Source organism: Pyxicephalus adspersus, chromosome 1, assembly GCF_032062135.1.
Source record: "Pyxicephalus adspersus chromosome 1, UCB_Pads_2.0, whole genome shotgun sequence".
Classification (NCBI taxonomy): Eukaryota; Metazoa; Chordata; class Amphibia; order Anura; family Pyxicephalidae; genus Pyxicephalus; species Pyxicephalus adspersus.
The window spans coordinates 31,022,513-31,042,509 of record NC_092858.1 but is presented as its reverse complement, the minus strand read 5'-3'; the positions used below and the strand labels follow the sequence as shown (position 1 = coordinate 31,042,509).

Genomic DNA, 19,997 nt, shown 5'->3' with positions numbered 1-19,997 from the left:
GCGACGATCAAGAGTTATTGGGAGTGCAGAGCCAACCCAGGATACCTACATCTCTCATCCCGGGAGGCTCTGTCCGCTCTTTCTGCACATTCCCTAATCTCAGACATGAGCAGAAGGGACATTTCCTCCTAGAGGAAAGAGATGCCGATCCCACGCATGCGCAGTGAGATGGTCTTTCTTTTTTTCCCCCTTCACATCGGCTACATCACCTGATCTCCCACCTGCGCAGTGCGAGATCAGGTGAAAAAGAAAGAAGACGGAAACGAAGGTCGAAGATGGTGGCATCCAACGCTTTCTCTATGCCGAGATAAGGGGGAATTCCAGGGACTGTATCCCAAGAAGAACCAGCGCCATCGAGGGACCTGCAGAATAAAAGGTAAGTGTCACTTATTTGTGTTTAGTTCAGCTCCGCTTTAAATGATGCTTTTGTATTAGAGATCTATACATCAGACATGATCAGAGGAGGACATCTATGAGGTTTTACAGTGTGGAAACCATTATTATATCACATTATAGGAGTCCTGGGAAGAAGGTGAGCAGTGAGCACACACAGATCAGCTGATCTCCCTGCACAGGTATGGCAGACTCCCTTCTTCTGTCCTCCACACAAGCCACGCCCACTTCCGCTCCCTGTCACTGACGTCACGTCCAGGTCCTTGAAGTGGATGGGGCTGGCCTGTTCCCCGTACAGTAAGCGGACATGGCAGCGGCGGCCAGGTTATTGGTGACTTCTCGATGCCTTCTGGCCGGCTCCCGGGCCTGGTACTCCGGGGGGCAGCGGATAAGGAGCTGGCTGGAGCAGAGGGCGGCCCGGCTGTACAGGTAACAGTGTTATATGGTGACCGTAATGCATGCACTGTCCTTGTCTATGTAATGCAGCTCCTCATAGCTTGCTATGGCTCTGCTCATCTTGCTACTTGTGTCAGTGTCATATTCTCCATGGACAATACACTTGTTATTGCAGCTTTATCCTCCTAGATTGTAAGCTCTTTGAGCAGGGTCCTCTCCTCCTGTCATTGTATTTGTCATTGGCAACCCCTATTAATTGTACAGCGCTGCATAATATGTTGGTGCTATATAAATCCTGTTTATTAATAATAATAATAATAATAATAATTATATTAATCTTCTCCCCTCCATGCCATGCAGTGTGTTGTCTCCTGACAGTGATCAGGGTCTGCTAGTAATGTGATGAGTCCCATTCCCCTCTATTATTATTTTTCATATTGGATTTCTATGTATGTGTACACATTGTACTTGTCTGTTAATTATTCCACAAGGCTACGTTATATGTTTGAACTATATAAACTAAAGATATTCATTAGTCATGGAGTCAGCTCTGCCATACATAACAGCTCTGATGTACTATAGATATCTGGGCTGTGCAGGTAAAATGGTGTGCTGGTCCAGGTAATGACTTCCCATCATTGTGTTATAGCCCGCCATAGACAATACAGCACTGGTGCCCAAGAGGACCTCAATTTGCTACTTATTATGTGGCACCAAGTCTGCAGCAGCTTGTAGAAAAAGGGGTAAGGGGCTGTAATGATTATCCTGATTGTATGTACTCACCTGTAAATAATTGCTGGAGGAGATTGTTAATGATCATTTTTAGGAGCTGTGGGAACATGTGAGTGCATTGTTTTAAATAGGGGAGGATGAACGGTGGAAGGTATATTTCTGTGTCTTTCCTATAGGAAATAAGTGGTGATCACAGAGCCGTATTGAGGGATAGCGGTGATCACAGAGCCATATTGAGGGATAGCTGTACAGACCCTGGATTTCACACAGGCACTCCTCTCTGGTATATAGAGAAATTAAGTGTCTGCAAAGCTTTAGGCTAGGTTCAGACTTGCTTGGGGTCCAAGCGAACCTGCATGACTCTAAGTGCCTGGCACCTTGCTGACTGCTTGGTCATTCACACTGCAGCTTTGATAGTGGGCAGCAGTGAGCGGTATTGTACTGCTTACTGACACCCCTATTCATTATGATGTGGGTAGAAGCTACGTGTATGTAGGGTCCCCCCTGAGGCAGCTGCTCACTGGCATTAAGAAACAGTAACTTCACTGCAATATCATTGCCTGTCTGCACTTAACCTTAGGCTAAGTACACATGTCAGATGATTCTTGTCCAATAATAGCCTAAGGGGGGATATCAGATTGAAAATCTGGCGTATGTATAGCGCTTGTTGTCCGTCTTTCCGGTGACTATCCTGGCGGATCCACGAACAACGGGCAATGAATGATCATAATGAAAGTGAAAAGGAGAGAGCACAGTGAGGTGCTGCTCCATCGTTCTCCCTCTCGCCTCTTCATAGAGCAGAATGGCGCTGTATGTACAGCGCTCATTCATGCATTGTGCAGTCTTTTGTCGTTGGAAAGAATCGTGAAAGATCCTTTCCAATGACAATTATTGCACGTGTGTACATAGCCTTGGTCTTTGTCACCAACCATACCGGTTTTCAATTTCTGAGCATTTCCAATAGGCAACCTACTTTAGAAATAAATAGACTGAATATTACGTAAAACTTCTTGGTAATTGTAACCGATCCATTATAGGCTGCTAGGTCATCTAGAGGCACTTTGACTGCTTTGAGGTTAAAGGACAAGGCTTCCAAATTGGACAGCGGCGTCTTCTCCAAATAACAAGTTTCAGCTAATGGCAGCTACAAACCTTTAATAGATTAAAGATCAGAGTCTGATCTGGCTGGCAGTCATCTCATGGGCACCTTTAACCACCTAACATTGCCCAGGATATAGTCTCAGATCATTTTGTTCAGTTGTCTAACCATTGTTGCCAATGCCTTGAAATTTTAAGCAATTACATAATAAATGTGGGTAATTACCCGGAGCATCATTTCATTTTGATAGAAAGTTGGCTAACCCTTTATTTTCTCAATCTGTTGCATTAAAGGCATGTCTGTGGCAATTGCCCATGTGTTCCCAACCCAGCTTCCAAGTCGTAAAATGCTATAACTGATCACACGTACAGCACCATAATAAAGACCTAAAAGACACCGTCCTTAGTTCCTGTTTTATTATGTTTAGTAGCGAGTGTGTGGATAGGAAAATCTGAAGAAATAAGGGAAACCTTTACTGAAAGTAGTGAGCCGGCATTGCTGCCTCATTTCAGAAAATGCTAAATACTTGGCTCTCTCTGGTTTCATACCCATACAGAATGTGCAGTAGGAAGGAAGGCCAAACATTGATTGATTGTAAAGCCTTTGGCTCCTCTTGATAGCCAGTATTAGAAAAGAGGTCCTCAGGGTTTTATTCCCTTTTCCTCCTTAAATGTTAGTCCCCACATCTGTAAATCGCCTTAGATTTAAGTATAAGTCTTTCTGACTTGGGACAACCTTGTAAGGAATAGTTATACGATTTATAAAGGCTCACTCATTCAAGATATTTAGAATTGTGTTGTTTTAGGGGAACATTTGTCTGCAAGGTTTGCAGTGGTCCTGATAGTATGGTAAAAATCACATCACAAACACATTTTATTTGGTAAACTGAGATGCTTGTTGGTCGTTGGAAAGTAATAACATTTAAAGTGGCATGTGTTTAGAATAAGTAATACTTTAATAGTGCCAGTTTTCAATAATCCGCAACGGATAATCTTCAGCAGATATAGAATTTTTATACAATGGGCTTCACTTTGACCAAGTATACAGCATGGGTTTTCAGAGGCTTTTCTCAATAGATTAAGCCTTTCAGATGACGCTGAGGGTATGTACAGGACACTTTATACTCTTTAGGTTTAGTAAGTAGATTATAAATTCTCAATCCTTTCTTAGAAATGCATACAAGACACGCATACCACCACACAATGTATCTAAGGAGGTCTTATTCCAGTTTTCTAAAGTGACCCCCATAATATTGGCTCTCTATGCCTTTCATACAAAATCGTGTAAAACACTCAAACCTATTAGAATTTTTACCTGCTAGACTGGTTTCCTTATTGTAATGTAATCAGTTACATGAAGTGGTAGCACAAAGAAAATCCATGTTATTTTAGCCTTGAAGAATACTGATTTTATTTTTTTAATATTATTTTTGCTCAGAAAAGCAAAGGACTACTCGATTTAATTGCTGAATATCAACCTATGCCTGGATATATTGTGATATCTGTAGTTCTCCATCAGAGATGTAATATGTTATGGGCTTTAAAGCCAAGTATTTGATCCTGTTGCATATTTTAGCTTAACTTTAGCTGGTGTATATCTCTCCCAAACTTGTTGTTCCCGTTCTCTGACCATGATGAACATGTTAATTCTCTCTCTCTGACCTTTGTCTGTGATACACAAGCTGTCTTCCCTGCTGTCTATAATAAACATGCCATCCTGTCTATGGCTATGTTGTAGTTTTGCCAGACACACTCATTTGTATTTCTGCATGACCGATATGATGGGCAGTAAGCTCTTTCCAGATTTTGTGGTGCTACCGCTCCTTGTATTCTTAGTTCTAACTAGCTAAAAATCTGGCCAAATCACTTTTATTTATTCTGTATAAAATGGCTTTGTGCAAAGAAATTGTGGACATGATATGAGCAAATCAACAATCTGCCTTAAAGCTGAATGCCATGCAAACCGCTAATACATGTCAGGAATATATATCGGGTTTTAGGTGTCAAAGGTTTTGTTGTATTTCTTTCCATCCATTTCTAAAAATGGAACAGCTCTGCTGCACAACACAGCCCTTCTGGTAAGTGATCAGTGCAACATACACTATAATATGTTACCTTTGCTTAGCTAACACAAAGTTCAGGGCCCTGCTTGTCTATGGGCAACGGTGCTGTTATGTTGTTCCCTCCCATACAGATAAGAAAGCACTGTTGTCATGATCGGTTGCCTCTTGCTTCCTTATTAGCATATTTTATGTTCTGCAGACAAAAGGTGTTTTTTTTTTTATTTTTTTTTTTACTTTTACAAATTTGTTTATGCCTGCGTTTTTTAGAAACAAGTTGTACAGTTATACTTTCTAAGGCAGAGGTAGGCAAACTCCAGTCTTTAGGCCGTATACGGCCTAGCCAGTATTCCAGTCTGGCCTAACGCCCCCCTAGTTATTTATTGTAGGATCCGGCCTAATTGAATTGTTGCATTATTGCGAGTTCCCACAATGTCATCGATATCGAATTCAGGCACAGTAACCCCAATTACTATCCCTAAAGAGCAGAAGCAACGTGCAGCTACCAGTCTCTGGAAGGTTGACCTCGAACATTGTGTCTTCAACCCCAAATGGACTGACGAATTATTCTTCGTCCAACGTGGCAAAAAAGCCCTGTGTTTAGTGTGCAATGAAACCAATGAAAGTGCTTTTCAAGTGGTTGAATCCCTAGGGGCATTTCGATGCCAAGCACGCGCATACGTACAGTGACTACGCCGCGGAAGACAGAGGCTACTCGCTTGCAGTCACAGAAAAAAACCTTTCCTTGGACACCTTGTTTCTTCTGGCCTAGTGTGCCTTCTTGACCTCCTGAAATGGCCTAGTATTCCACATTCTGGTGATCCCAATCAGTCAATGTTTTCTTCTGGAGAAGTTTGGTTGGTCCAGGTAGACTTCACAAAAAATATGGGTATGCATGGTAGTATAGAGAATGTATTATGGTGATTCTTGTGGTATAAGATATGAAAGCTAAAATAGACAGAAATCTGTAGGCAGTGAACTGTCCTTGTAAGTGTAATTTGGGTAGGGTATGCAATGGGAATTACTTGGAATAAAAAGACAAAGGTGCCCAAGATTGGTAAGAAGATGCAAGGTGCTGGACACCAAAAAAATGTGGAGAAAGGGCTGGGGGAAAGGGAATGTTGGGATGGACACAGCCAAAGGGTGATGTGCTGCAGTGTCTACATGTGCAAGATGTAGTAGACATTCCATTCCAATAAACATGGGGTTGGTGCTAGGAGTCTGGCATCTAAAAAGGGTAGCATAATACACATTTTATTATTTCTGTGGTAGTTAAAGTGGACTTATACTAAAAGGTTGTGTAAGCTGCTGTTCCTGAACTCATATCTAGCTAAAGTATCTATTAAGCTCCTTTTGTTTTTTATATTTTCAGTCATACACCTGAAGCGAGCATGCAACTAACTGTGGCACAAAGTGTGTATAAACCTGCTATGGGTTAGTTATTCAGAAGGAATCAAAGGTAGAATATCAGAACATCAGTCTGGTCAGAATTAGCAGCTTGAAAAAAACACTCCCTATAGATCCTCTTTTAAGAACTATTGAAACCATACATAAATTGTTTTTTCTAAAGAAGTGATATTACTCAGGAAAGTTGCACAATCTATTTCCACGTTATCTTTCATTACAGATCACAAAAGAGGTGGCTCCTGCAGAAAATGCAAGGTCAGGGAGATTAAAAGCCTCCTGGGGAAAAGCCTCCTGGGGCCATCCCCGATAGTTCTTGTGTCTCCAGCCTCCTGTAAACACACCACTACTTGTGCATTTAGTTCCCCGGTGGGTCAGGTGCGTCCCTCACAGCCAAAGGCTCTTTTTGGAAGACCACAGTGTTTTTACAAGGTTTAGGCAGAGGGGCATTACGGTATGGGGGTTGTGGCTTCTTTTTGGCATGGATCTCTGCTTCCCATGTATTCTTGTAAATAAATCCCCTTGTGGCTAGCTGCCCATCTTCTAGTTCCTTGGGGTTCCCCTGGATTAGCTTTTCTTGTCCACAGGAAGGTTGGCTATGAGTCCTTTCTGGGGATCCAAATGTCTCCTGTGGTTACAGACTTGCTGTGGGTTGGTGCTGCCTTACCCGTGTGGCTGCTATGGCCTGGTGCTAATGATTGCTTCTGGCTGGGAGTTTCACAAGACAAAAGGTGGTGAACTGTGGTGTCTCATGTGCAGCTCTGCTTCAGGGCTCCTGGTCTGCATGAGCTCTTCCAGTCTGGTTGGTAACCCAAATGTGGTGTTGTATCAGCATTGTATTTATAGACAAAGTAGTGGGAGGTCAAACTTTTTTTCATCAAAGGTGTGTTGTGACTTTGAAGCAATAAATATCTATGTTTCAATCATACTGGTTAGTCCAAGAAATGACCAGGGCCAGTTGTTGTTTTATACCTTATTTTTTTCTAATTTGAATCATACCAAAGCTTTTATTGAGGCTAGGTTGGGAAAGGGATCAAATGTGATCAAAAGGATTCAACTTGTCTTTTGACATCACAACTAATGCGTTTAAAAAAAGCCATTTACACTACAAATCAAATCCATAAAGTAATCCATAGAGTAATCAGTAGAGTCATCTATCAAAAATCTGGAAGCAGTGTAAGAAATTGAAAAAGTCAAAAAGTCAGATTCCAACATCATCAGTATTATGTTTGACTTTCTGCAGGAAAATGTGGACAAAAGTTTAATCTTCTATCCCTTCGAGTGCTCTTTGGATATCAGAAAATGGGTCCTAAGATCTACTGGGCTTACTAAACCTTTCAGGAACTCCAGTAAACTATTTGTCCTGTTTGGGGACCCAAATAAAGGATGCACAGCTTTAAAGGCCCCAATACCCAAATAGATTTGTTATTTGATAAGTTTGCTATTTACCTTTCTTATGAATCTGCACAGAAGTCATGTACTCTTTCTGTCAAAGCACATTTAAAAATTTCTCTTGCCACATCCTGAGAAGCAGTGTTTCATTGGTAAACGTACAGGTGGTCACATTATTACTATACATAATCTTGTTTATGAAGCACTGGCACATAGATATCCTTTTTATTCAAGATCGGGCCTTTAGCAGGAGGATGCTTCAGACTGTGTTCCCACCCCAGGCAACAACCTGCTTATCTCTTGTGTGAACCATCCCAGAGAACAAAGTGGAAAAACTGGAGTTATTACCTGATAACTTCTTTTCCTCTTATCCTTTTATGCAGGTGAGCCGGTAAAAAACTTTATGCTGTTGAGCGGGAAATAACTCCAGTTTTTCCACGTTGTGTTCTAACTTTTTATTTTACCCAGCGTTGGGAGTAAGAGTAGACATTTGTCTATGTGTGGGGAAGGAGAGATTTGTAGTGTGAGGTTGTGTATATATTTGTAAGTTTGTTGGTTAATAAACTTTGAATATAAAATATGATTGAACCTGCAAATAAATACATTTGGAAACTAACTCTATTTTCCCAGTGCCCTGCACAGATTGGATCATATTGGAAACAATAGCAGTGCATAAGTAGTGTAAAAGTGTTCTCCCCAGCCTCTTTTAGTTGGGTGCACCACCCGCCATTTTTCAGCAACCACCCGGCTGGTTTTTGAGTGGTTACCGAAGAGTTGAGCCACAATACAGGGGCTGCCTCATGCCTACAATTTCTTCCCACCCGGCTTAAAAAAAATTGTGGGTTGGACATGGACGCAATATGGGCCTTTAAACCTGTCCGTAGTAGAGGGAAGTATAACTCTGGGCAAAGGGAATCCTCTTCTTAAAAACACCCCCCACACCATTAAAAAAAAAATCCTCTTTTTTTTTTCTTTTTAGGTTGCTCTTGTCCCTCAGCATTGGAGCGGAAGAGTTCTTTGCTATTGGATAGGCTTCCTACCCTCACTTTTGCAAGGAACTGCCTGACATTTTGAAATCTGAGGGAACCATTACAAAGCAAGCCCTGACAGTTGAAATGATTCCAGTCCTATCTAATAATGCTAATTAAGTGTGTGATTTAATTGTCTCTTCACTGTGATTTAAGCAGATTAGTCAGTGTGGAAGCGTTTTAATGCCAGCTAATTAGAAATAGTAGAAAATTACTAGTCATAAGGTGTGACTCGGCCTGCAGAAATGTAATGGTATATGTAGAACTGCTGCTGTCTAAACCTGTCTGTCTTGGATCATCTCACAACGGGTGTGAGAAGCATAGCTGACAGAAATCGTGGTACCTTTAGCTGTCTGTTTGTGATGCTCTTTTTAACAAAACATAGTAATAGATACCAAAATGGATAGTCCTTGTTTTCTTTTCATAGCAAACTTATATGTTTAAAGAAAATATTTCACAATATGTGGTTGGCTGTCAAGCAGCATGTATGCCAGCTTTAAGCTACGTACACACTTCCAATTATTATCGTCGGAAGACGAACGTTCCTGCACGATATATATGAATGATCGTATAGCACCGATCCTGCACATAGAGGTAACGACACGATCGTTCGTAGATATTGTACACACAATAGATACGATCGTTTAAGCGATAGAGGAACTATGTGCACGACAGGAAAGTGAACGGACGTTCGTTCATCACGCATGCTCTGACCATGGACGATCAACGAACGACCGTACACACGAACGATGTTCAACGATCGTCGCCCAATCCGATCCGCCGGTCCGGTCGTTCGTTTACAACAATTTTCCTCGTTCGTCGGCGTCGTTGGTTACTTTTTTACGAACGATTTTTTGCCCAATCGATCGTTCGTCGTTCGATTGGAATGATAAAAATTGGAAGTGTGTACGCACCTTTAGGGTACCGAAGCTAAACCAGTTCTGATTCACTGTGAGTGATGGAGCTGATTCCCTGAGATGATGGAGAGCAGTGCTGTCATGACCGGTTGCCCGAAAAACAGAATGCCAGTGGAATGTATAAAAAAAGATTGCTATACATATTGATCTGATCAAAGCTCAGAAGTTCAGATAACAACTTAAGAGGCATAACCTAAAACAAGTCAGACACTTAAAGCGGAACCAAACCTTTTTATCAAAAAATTGCGATCAAACAGGTCATTTCATCACAGGGGGTTGCCGTTTCCTTTTTTTTCTTGCCATCTTTATTGGCCAGGCCAGGATGACTACTCAGGCGTACAGGAAGGAGTTTATCCCGTGCCAGAAGCACCTTGTGCAGTGACGGCGGTCTTTCAGGTAAGTATATTTTATTCCTTAAGGGACATCACCTATCCCTTTTGTGAAATAAAGACCTGCCTTATTGCAAATTCCTAAAGTGGACTAATCACAATTTTTTTCCGTTTAAAAATAAATAAATAAATAAAAAAAAAAGGGGTTACTAAAAAGGGGATGCCCCCCTCTACTGTCTTTAGGCACTAAAGACTTAATGGCAAGCCGGCAGCCTCCTGGGATACCTATGTCACATATCCCAGGAAGCTTGCAGGCTGTTCTTGCTGTGCATGTCTGATCATGGCCATGCACAGAAGGAACTTCCGTCTCTAATATAAAAAAAAGTCCTGAATTTGCGCAGGTATATTGGCACTTTTTTACATTAACCTGTACTCACGCGAGCGGTACTGATTGTCATACAACATTGTTTGACATCAGATTACTACTGAAAAACCCCACTTACCTTGTCCCCGCAGCTCCTCTGGAGACGCCTTCTGACTTCAGCCACCGATCTCCAGGGTTTCCCGGTAATGTTGGTGCGGCGGGAAATTCAAATGATTTTTTATTGGATTCAATATAAAATATCTGTAATGAGTCCAATACAAAGAAATCTTTATATAAAATATATATATATGCTACTGTACAGATATATTACATTATACACAATTTTTTTTTAGTTTATTTAACAGATTTTTTTAATGTTTTTTATGGGTGTTTTTTTATTTAAAGTTTATTAAATTTATTAAATATTGGACATATTTTGGTAAGAATTATAGGCCTACAATGTAAAATAAATTTCCATGCAAAAAAAAGCAACACTTTTTGCATGAAAATACTGAGAGAATTCGGCTTATATTCGAGTCAATCAATTTTTCCTGTTTTCCAAGTTAAAAATAGGTACCTCGGCTTATACGCCGATCGACTTATAATACATGAGTGTATATGGTATGTTTTACCACAATTTCACTTGTTATAGCATTTGCAACCAGCATATTGAATGGATGATTTATGTTCTGTTGATATGCAGTTGTGCCATTAGCAAAGTAAAACATTTGCCAAGGCTGGCATAATTTACAGATGTTTTTTGGCCCATAAACTAAAGACCGATCAGCTTCAAGCTTTCAAATATGAGTTTTGCCTTACAATCTGTGCACTGAACATACAAAGACCGCAGCATTTATCTATGGTTAGCTCCTCCTATCTCTATACATGTCTTGGATACACCCAGGTGGCATTGATGTGACCCTTGAGGGCTTATGTGTATGTCTGTATAACATACCATGGAAACTAAACAGATATTCTATAAATTCTGAAATATTTCACAGTTCCTTTCTTTTCTTGCAGCTCAGAAGGAAAAGTCACAGTGAAGTTTGTAAATCGTGATGGAAGCACAATTGTAACAGAGGGCAAAGTTGGTGAATCGCTCCTGGATCTTGTTGTAGAGAAAAACTTAGACATTGATGGTTTTGGTAAGATAATTTGATGTGAATAAAAACGTGTTTTTTTTGTTTTATTTTATATATATATATATATACATACATACATACATACATACATACATACATACATACATACATACATACATACATACATGTGGCATCTGTTCTTGAGGAAAAAATACCAAATCACTATTGAAGTGAAAAGTCTAAATCTACTCCCTCCCATTGGGCCTGATAAAGCTCTCCAAGGCTGGAGAAGATACGCTTTCATCAGTGAAATTGGGTGATCCAGCAAACCTGGAATAGATTTTAAATATCTTGTGCTGTTTGTTAGCAAATGTTTTCAGCTCTGGACCAGATCCATTACAGTTTTGCTTGATCACCTAGGTTCACTGATGAAAGTGTATCTTCCCCAGCCTTGAAGAGCTTTAATAAATCGTGCCCATTGTGTGATAAAATAGACAACATTGATAAAAAAGTGGACTGACAAATGCATTTATGCATTAGTCACCTATAAAACAAACGTACACTCTCTCATCAATATCATAAACGTTAAAATATACAGATAATCTCAATTTCCTCATCAGAGGGTAAAATTCCACAAATTCTAGGTATTCCAACTAGCAATATGACTAACTATGCATATTACTGCTATGAATATTCAGTAAGTATCTGTACATTATCAATCATAAGCATGAACAGAGTCAATGATATAGTGTTGGGGGTGTGTGGCAATTGTGAAGCACACGTCTACCCCAATTGGACTGCAACACAGTTTACTGAAAAGTGGATTCCCCAAAAAATTCCCTTTTTTTTAGAAATATATGATCCTTAGAAAGAAATTTAAGTGGGCTGTTTGCTGGGCTTTACCTTTACTATACAATGCCCCCTCAATTATTCCATTATTTGTTTGTAACATGCTTGTTACATGGTATACAGGCCAGAGGTCCAGCTAGAAGCTTGGGTTTAGGCTTTGTATTAAAGTGAAATTATGTTAACCATTAAAAGTGGAATTAAACCCTATTCGCCTATCCATTCCATTGCAGAGCGCCGGCATCTCCCGTCTTCTTTTCTCCCTAGAGACTTTCTTCGGCTATCTTGATTGACTGTGCCAGGATAACGTAATTCCCGCAAGAGTTCATTCATTCCTTGCACGTGCAGGGGAAGCTGTGATTGCCAGGTTTTCCTGGCAGAAGAAACCTTGCTTTTCTGCAGTGACCACTTACCTTAATTGTCTTCAGATCCACTTTAACAGCTGTAGACCGATTGTAACTATAGATAAAATGTCCACATCCAGTGAAAATGGTCTGCCCTGTTCTCTGTACCAAGCATGTGATCAGAAACCAAGGCATTTGTTCATATCTGTCTGTTAAGGTGCCTAGTTTTGCCTAAGTTCCTAAGTTTTCCCCCAGAATAATCAGTATTCACCCTCTTTACCCCTTGCTTGTAATTTTATTTAGAGAAAACTGGTCCCCCTTTATCCCCATATGGGTTATTCTCTACAAGTTTTGGCTTGGAATGAGAAGTTTGCATCCTTTTACAACTGAAGGTTTGCTTTCTGAGAACAGTCTCTCATTTGATTATGATTGTTCTCAGCAAGTTTGTGACAAGATTTCCAGCTTTTCTTTTTAAAGCCAGCCGTGAACAAAAGAGGCTTAATCTATTACCAGCTTTTTTTAATAATCATGTGTGCTGGTCTTCACCACTGGTAAACATTTTGAAGCCTGATGGATACAGGTTTTAAAAAGTGGGAAGAAGTGAAACAAATTTGATAGGTTCCCCAAATTCTTAATTTCCTAATTTAATTTAACTTTAAAGTTCTGTTTTCCAAAGATTTCTATGGTGGCCAACATGTTCTGTCTATGGGCTGTGCACCATTTCACAGGCAGATTAAAATATATTAAATTTCTTAGTGAAGTTGCTTTTCTGCCTTTAGTCCCATCCCCATAGAAAAGACGATTACTGGTGCTCTGATGTGGAATTATTCTTTTAAATCTAGTTTTATAATGGAAACTGTAGATGGCAGTACTACATTAGTAACCAGAAGCAGCTTCCAAACTGCAAATACAGATTTAGGTCCAACAACCAATAAAGTTATTATTCTACTAAGGCATTATCTTAATAATAGGGCGCTCTGGAACTTTATTGTAAATTGTTTGTTCTTTGATATGTTCATTGAGTTTTATATAGTGCCATGGTTTTGTTTTTTGAGCCTGTCATTATCTGTTTAGTTTCTACTTTTACAATAGACAGCTAGCCAGGAATTTTGTTGCACAGACTTTTTTTTTTAAAATTAATATAATTATGTATTTTTGTACTGTTTCTAATCCTTAACAACTGACAAATGTGTGTGTTTCTTTTATATTTTGGACAATCCTGTATTCAAGCTAATTCGGCTTATTTGATATTTTCACCTATGAAAGACCTTTCTGTGCATCAGACAGCACCAATACTCAATACCTTATCAGGTCCAAAGCTTGCAGCACTATTGCCCACTTCCTGGTGGTGATAATAAAAGCTATATTTGAAGGGCTTAGAAAAGCAGTAAAGAGACTGAAATCAAGGAAAATAATGGACTGAAGAAATAAAAAAAAAACATTGAATGGTGCTAACATAGTAATGAAGGAGTTCCAGATTTTTAAAGTCAGTGGGTCCATGACACCCACAGTTTACACAAAGTGAATGACAACGGCTATCAATAAACCTGAACAATTTCTGACATCTAGGGGCGGGCAGGAAGGAATTGCTGCAGAGGACAGCTCTGCAATAAAGAAGGTATTGCAATTAAAGTTGGGCTTCTATGTAATACTTTTTATTTTGATTTCTGCTTTAAGTCAAGTCTAGAAGCTGATATGACATGTGTTCTATTTTTGTTCCATTCATATGCCTTTTGAATTTAGCTTAAATTTTTTTGTTTTTTCCTGGCAGAGCTTAGCTATGAAGCCAACTGCCATTCCCTTGTGTCTTGTGGCCAGAAAGTAAAATTTTATTATTTCCTACAATACTAAATGGGGGTACATTCCATATGTGATTCCAGTAGTATTGCTTGTATACAAGGAGGACTGCAGGAGGCAGGAACCCCTGCGTTGGGGTCTGACTCATTTGTCAGGGGGCTGCATTTTTACTGGAAATCTGCTGTTAAAATATTCTGTCTCCTTACCTACTATTATATGAACCACCATATCCTCATATTGTGCAATACTGTATTATTCGTCTGTGCAAAGTAATAGCAACTATTTCATTCTGTTCAGTATTCCATTCTTCAGCTTTTATGAAACTCCATAATCATTTATAGTTGGTGACAAGCTACTATTATCCCTTTTTTTTATCATATCTTCTGTAGATTTTACCAGCATTGCACTCTTATAAATCTAATACAATAAATCTTTGTTTTGTATTAGATGGAATGTATAGAATTACTTGATGGCCAAATACAGCCCAATGTCACATTCCCAGAATGTAGGTTGGAGTTCAGGAATCTACAGGAGATTTGTATTTACCATTGTATGGTTGCAGTTATAGCACACAAAGTGCCATTCACTCTTTACTGATAATCTGTAGTAACACACAGCTTACTGCATGGGGATCATGAAGATGGTATAGTAATTGTGATGTTTGTTTTATTGCAAAGAGGTATACATTAATTTTGTCAGTTTTACAGAATTATTTCAAGCCAGACTCATCAGGCTTTTATTAGTTCTTTGTGGCATTGCAGAAATCACTTGTCACATCATGCTGTGCTTTGTGACCTTTTCTAATCTTTGGGTTTCAGTTGTAATGTCTAAACAAGCACTGCAGAAAACTGTGTGACAGGTTATGTGTGCTGAACATATGAGCTGTAACCTTATTCACTCTAGGTTGAACTTTCAGAATGACCTAAGGATCATACAGATGTATATTTTAGAATCAGGTCAGAATCAGGTTGACCATTCAAAAATCAAAATCTTTTTGAAATCTTTTCAAAGTTAATTTCTTGCATATTGCACTAAAAGCAATGATTTTCTGAAAATTGCCAACACTGAGCAGATGAGGGGGTCTCCAAGTGCTGAGCTTACTTTGGCAGTACATCAGAGAGCAGCCATACATGGCCTGTGGAGCATATTAATTATATGGACACATAGCAGCAATCACATCACAAAAACAGAAATTTAATCAGAATTATGTCTAATGTAGTGTTTCCCAACCAGGGTTCCTCCAGAGGTTGCTAGGGGGTCAGTTTTAGTGACACCAATGATCTTTTTGGCAATCTGTAAGGATTAGCTTCTTCCCACTGGTCAGCAATGTAGGAGGCATACTTCTCATCTATCACAACACTAATGTACTATATTGTGGATATAGTAATTTTAGAAAGGGTTCCCCGAAGACCTATGTTGATTCAAGGAGTTCCCCCATGTTAAGTAGGTTGAGAAACAATGGTCTAATGAATTCAGCCATTACAACACAAATTGCATTATTTCCTGATAAATTACAAGTCAAAAAATGTTTGTTTTTTTTCGCCTGGTTCACTGTAAAAGTATGAAGGTTAAATCTGGACCCCCATAGACACTCTCTGGACTCGGCTCTGTTGCATTGTGGATGATCTGGCTCCGTTTACTCACTGATTTAAGAAATAGATGCATTTTTAAGACCTATGTGCATTCTAATGCTTGTTATAAAATGAAGATGATCACACAGTGACAGGGTTGAAGGACAATTACCTAACTTGTCTCTGGATTCACCATGTTCTTGTATCTAATTAACAAAAAGAATAAACGGGACACTAGATGCAGGAAAAAATGGCAATCCAGCAGCCCAGAGCATATTGGGGACATTTGATTTTACAATAATGGACCAAGATGTTGTGAACCCTACAGGGCCAATAAGCTCCCATTAACAGTATGGCTTCTTAATAATCTATTCTGTGCACTTTCAGCAAATGTTTACCAGGAAAACTTTTATTATACAGGGTTCATTTATTGATCCTTCTAAGAATGTTCACGTTTGGCTGCTTTTCTTGTGTTGTAGCTTTATTAGCACCCTACTCAAATAGCTGTATTATTTCTAACAGGTGCTTGTGAAGGGACACTGGCCTGTTCTACCTGTCATCTCATCTTCGAAGATCACATATTCGAGAAGTTGGAGTCCGTCACTGATGAAGAAATGGACATGTTGGATCTTGCCTATGGACTTTCTGAAACGTAATATTGTTTATTTGCTGTTGTCCATTATCTGAAAGTGAAATTCCAGTTAAAATGAAAACCATAAAGCCAAATATCACACTAATGTTTGGTAAATACAGAATTGCTGCTGCTAGCAATAGAAATCACCGATGTCCCGTGAGGCTGAGCTGCAGAAGCTACAAAAGCTTTTGATCCTGTAGCTAGTCTAAAACTTACCCATTGTGACAAGTTCTTTGAGTGCAATTCATATAATAAAATCTAGCAAATCATGGTCAATCCCTGAGTGAACTCAAGCTATAATGAGATAAAATGTTTTGATAAGTGTATACAGGTAGTCCCCAGGTTACATACAGGATAGGGACTGAAGGTTTGTTCTTAAGTTGAATTTGTATGTAAGTCGGAACAGGTAAATTATTTTAATTAATGCAATTAGAACAGATGTTTGTCTCAACCTATTATTAGGCAGCATGGTGTCAGTTACTGTATACAGTCCTCACTGTGAGTTAATCACAAACAAAGCAAACAAAAAATAATCGTTATGGAGCCTATACATTCATTAACTTCTGGAGCAAGATGTGCTTTGATATGCAAAAAAAAAAAACATTGCACAGTTTGTCTTGGTCATTTAAAGAGGCTGCAGAAATAGCTCCCTCCCCTAAGATCACCCACAACCTCAGCTGTATTTAGCAAAAGATTTCTTCTGCAAGTCATGCAAACTGTCTCCTTTCCCCTTCAAGCCTCAGTTCTACACAGGGTCAAGCAGGGAAGCCCTGTTGGTATCTAGGAGGCGTCTGTATGTCGAATGTCCATAACCCGGTACTACTTATAGAAGCAAAGTGGTGGGGGGAATACCTGTTTTATGGGCCAAGTAAGATTGCCCAAAGTAAGAAAAACATTTGGTGCCAGGCAAAGCCTTGTAGGCACAGGTAATGATGAGCAAGTAAAAGCCAAACCCTTGTTTCAACTTTTTTATTTTCTAAATACTATTTAAGTTTAGGTTTGAAGCATTTAAGTCAATGGGGGATAAATGGTACAGCTCTTTGCAGATACTTTAGACATCCTCCTGGCAGAAAAAATGTCATTGGAAACCCCTATAGCTGTGGAGGACTTTTTGTATAGCAAAAACAATAATCAGCACAGTTATCAGAAATTGTTTTTGCTGCCTATTATTTACTGATGGTTTTTTTTTTCAAGCACTACTAGGCATGTACCTCTAGCTGTAACAGATCCTCAGTCTTTACTGCTACCTCCAGTCTTGTGCACACTTTGAGTTTACTTGCATATACCTAAATCGTGTTATTTTATTTAAAAAAAAAAAAAAAAAAAAAAAAAAAAACAGAATCTGATTACAATTCGAAACTAATCTATTCCTAATTCATGACCTATTTTTCAATATATATATTGTCTGGGTTATCTAACAACCATTGTGGGTCAGTAAAAATAAATAAAACAAATACAAATTTGATTGAAATTAGGATACTTTAATCAAAATCTACTTTTTTTCGCAACACACTATATTAAAAGAGTGATTAAGTGAGAAGGAGCAGCTTCCCTTGGTCAGATAGCTAATTTTGATCTGGGTTAGATGCTGGTTGCTTGAATCCCTGCATTTACTTCTTTTGAAAATAAAAAAATATTAAGTACTTGAAGGTAAAGAAAGATTTGTCCGACTGCTTGGCAGACTCGTATAGTTAATAAATGTGTAATTGAACTGTAGTATAAGTCGCCATATTTAGTAAAGATAAATGAATAAAAAAATAATCCTTTGTTAAGCTTCTCATTTTTTAATTTTTTTTTTTTTTAATTTTTTTAGATCACGGTTGGGATGCCAAATTTGCCTCCAGCCATTCATGAATGGAATGACTGTCAAGGTCCCTGAATCTGTAGCTGACGTCCGACAAGCAGTGGATATGGGCAAGAACTCTTGAAATACGCCAAATATGATACAATATATTAACTTTTGACATTGTCTTTTTCTTTATTTTTATAATAGTTCTTAATCCTATGTAATGAGTTATATTAAGCTCATCTTAACAAGATGTTTTTAAATATGCCTTAAATATGTGTTTTAATCTTCCAGTGTCACCTACCAGTCTTATAACTCGGACTCCTTGGAATTAGCTGTGATATCTTGTTCATTGCAGTGACAAAAAGCATGGCAACCTTTTTTTTTTTTTTTTTTTTTTATAGCATGATGTGGTCTTCATAATAAAAGCTGATAAGATGCTGCTGATTTGCTTTAGTTGCTATTGGAAGCACATGTTTCATGGCACCAAAATCTTTTATGACTTTCTTCGCAACTGGACATTGTACTGCATGCACCATGATATCTTAGTGATACACATAAGTCTTCTGCCTGCTAATTCACTGTGGGAACAACACCTGGAGAAGCCAGAGTTTCATCTGTAGGTGTCACAGCTGTGGCCTTGGCTATATTTTCCCTACTTACACCCATAGAACTACTTCAGCTACATCATCCACAAGAATACGTTTTGCACTTCCTTACCACAAGGTTTCAACATTAAAGAGCAGTTATATGGGGTGTCAGCAGTTACCTATAGCAATCAGTAAGACTTCACTTGACAGTTTTTTAAATTTGCTGAAAGATGGTTGCTGTGGATTATTTTCCATATCCACTGCTTTATGCCTTACCAGACAGGCTGCTCATATGTGTAATACTGGATCTTTGGACATTGTTATAACTTTATACTTGAGAAGAACGGATTTTTTTTTTTTTTGAGGGATCATACCTCTTTAACATTCAACAATGTAATTAAGTTTTTCAGAAGAGTAAATAATTTCTATCAAGTACTATTAAAAATAAATATGCAGATTTTGTAGATTAGTACAATGCATTAAATAAATCATTTTTTCCAGTAAAGGTTTTCAGTTTTATTTCTCTGTTCTTAAGCAGTTTTCACATACACTATATTCTTGTGTTGGGTGTGCACAATTTGACCAATCTTCCAACTTTACCTAATATACTTGCATGCAATAGGTTATTAAGTGTTTTTTTTACCATTATGAAAGGGTTTGGATATGTTTTCTTAAAGTATTGTTAAATCCAAAAGTTTTCTCTTTCCTAGACTAGAGAATGGTAAAACCTTTTGTCAGTATTTTTTTACATTTAGAAGTTGATTTAACAAAGTATGGGAATCTCAGGGCTTTATTTTATCACATGTACAAGGGTGTCAATTTGAGAATTTCTGCTCTGTACCTGTGAAGAAAAATAATTTGGCAATTAGGCTGATGGTTACCAGCCCACATCCCAAAAATGTATAAAAATCAAGGAAGGAGGGGTGGACTAAAAAAACAAAAACTCCCATGGGACTTTAAATTTGCTGTTTTCAAATATTGACATCAATTCAACTTTTATTAAACATTTATTTCAGTATTGTTTAAAAACAGACCTCTTAAAAATGAAACATTTGGAAAGAGTTCAAATGAATTCTCCAGGAAATAGGGGCTTAGTATTGAGAAGAAAATTGTGTTTATAGTTTTAATGTTTAATGAGCAGTCTATGCATTTCACAGTTTGTGTCACTGCTTCAGGTAAAAAAAACACCATACTTTTATCGCTAATGCCATCTTAAGCAAAAGATAAGATTGAT

The 19,997-nt window shown here is 38.5% G+C and overlaps 1 protein-coding gene across 1 annotated transcript; it reads left to right on the top strand.

The window, feature by feature from the left end:
• The first annotated feature begins 255 nt into the window (after window positions 1-255).
• Window positions 256-19,268, top strand: FDX1 (ferredoxin 1). Its single transcript, XM_072405286.1, has 5 exons — window positions 256-376; window positions 517-822; window positions 11,134-11,258; window positions 16,276-16,405; window positions 18,201-19,268. Exons 2-5 carry the CDS (start codon window positions 701-703, stop codon window positions 18,313-18,315), a joined length of 492 nt encoding a protein of 163 aa, XP_072261387.1. The 5' UTR covers window positions 256-376; window positions 517-700; the 3' UTR covers window positions 18,316-19,268.
• The last annotated feature ends 729 nt before the right edge of the window (window positions 19,269-19,997 follow it).

What these genes read in the sequence shown, in the direction of transcription:
- FDX1 (XM_072405286.1), top strand. Translation starts at nt 701, where the DNA reads ATGGCAGCGGCGGCCAGGTTATTGGTGACTTCTCGATGCCTTCTGGCC. An exon ending in CTTAGACATTGATGGTTTTG is followed by an intron (nt 11,259 to 16,275) that starts GTAAGATAATTT and finishes TATTTCTAACAG; the next exon opens with GTGCTTGTGAAGGGACACTG. An exon ending in GCCTATGGACTTTCTGAAAC is followed by an intron (nt 16,406 to 18,200) that starts GTAATATTGTTT and finishes TAATTTTTTTAG; the next exon opens with ATCACGGTTGGGATGCCAAA.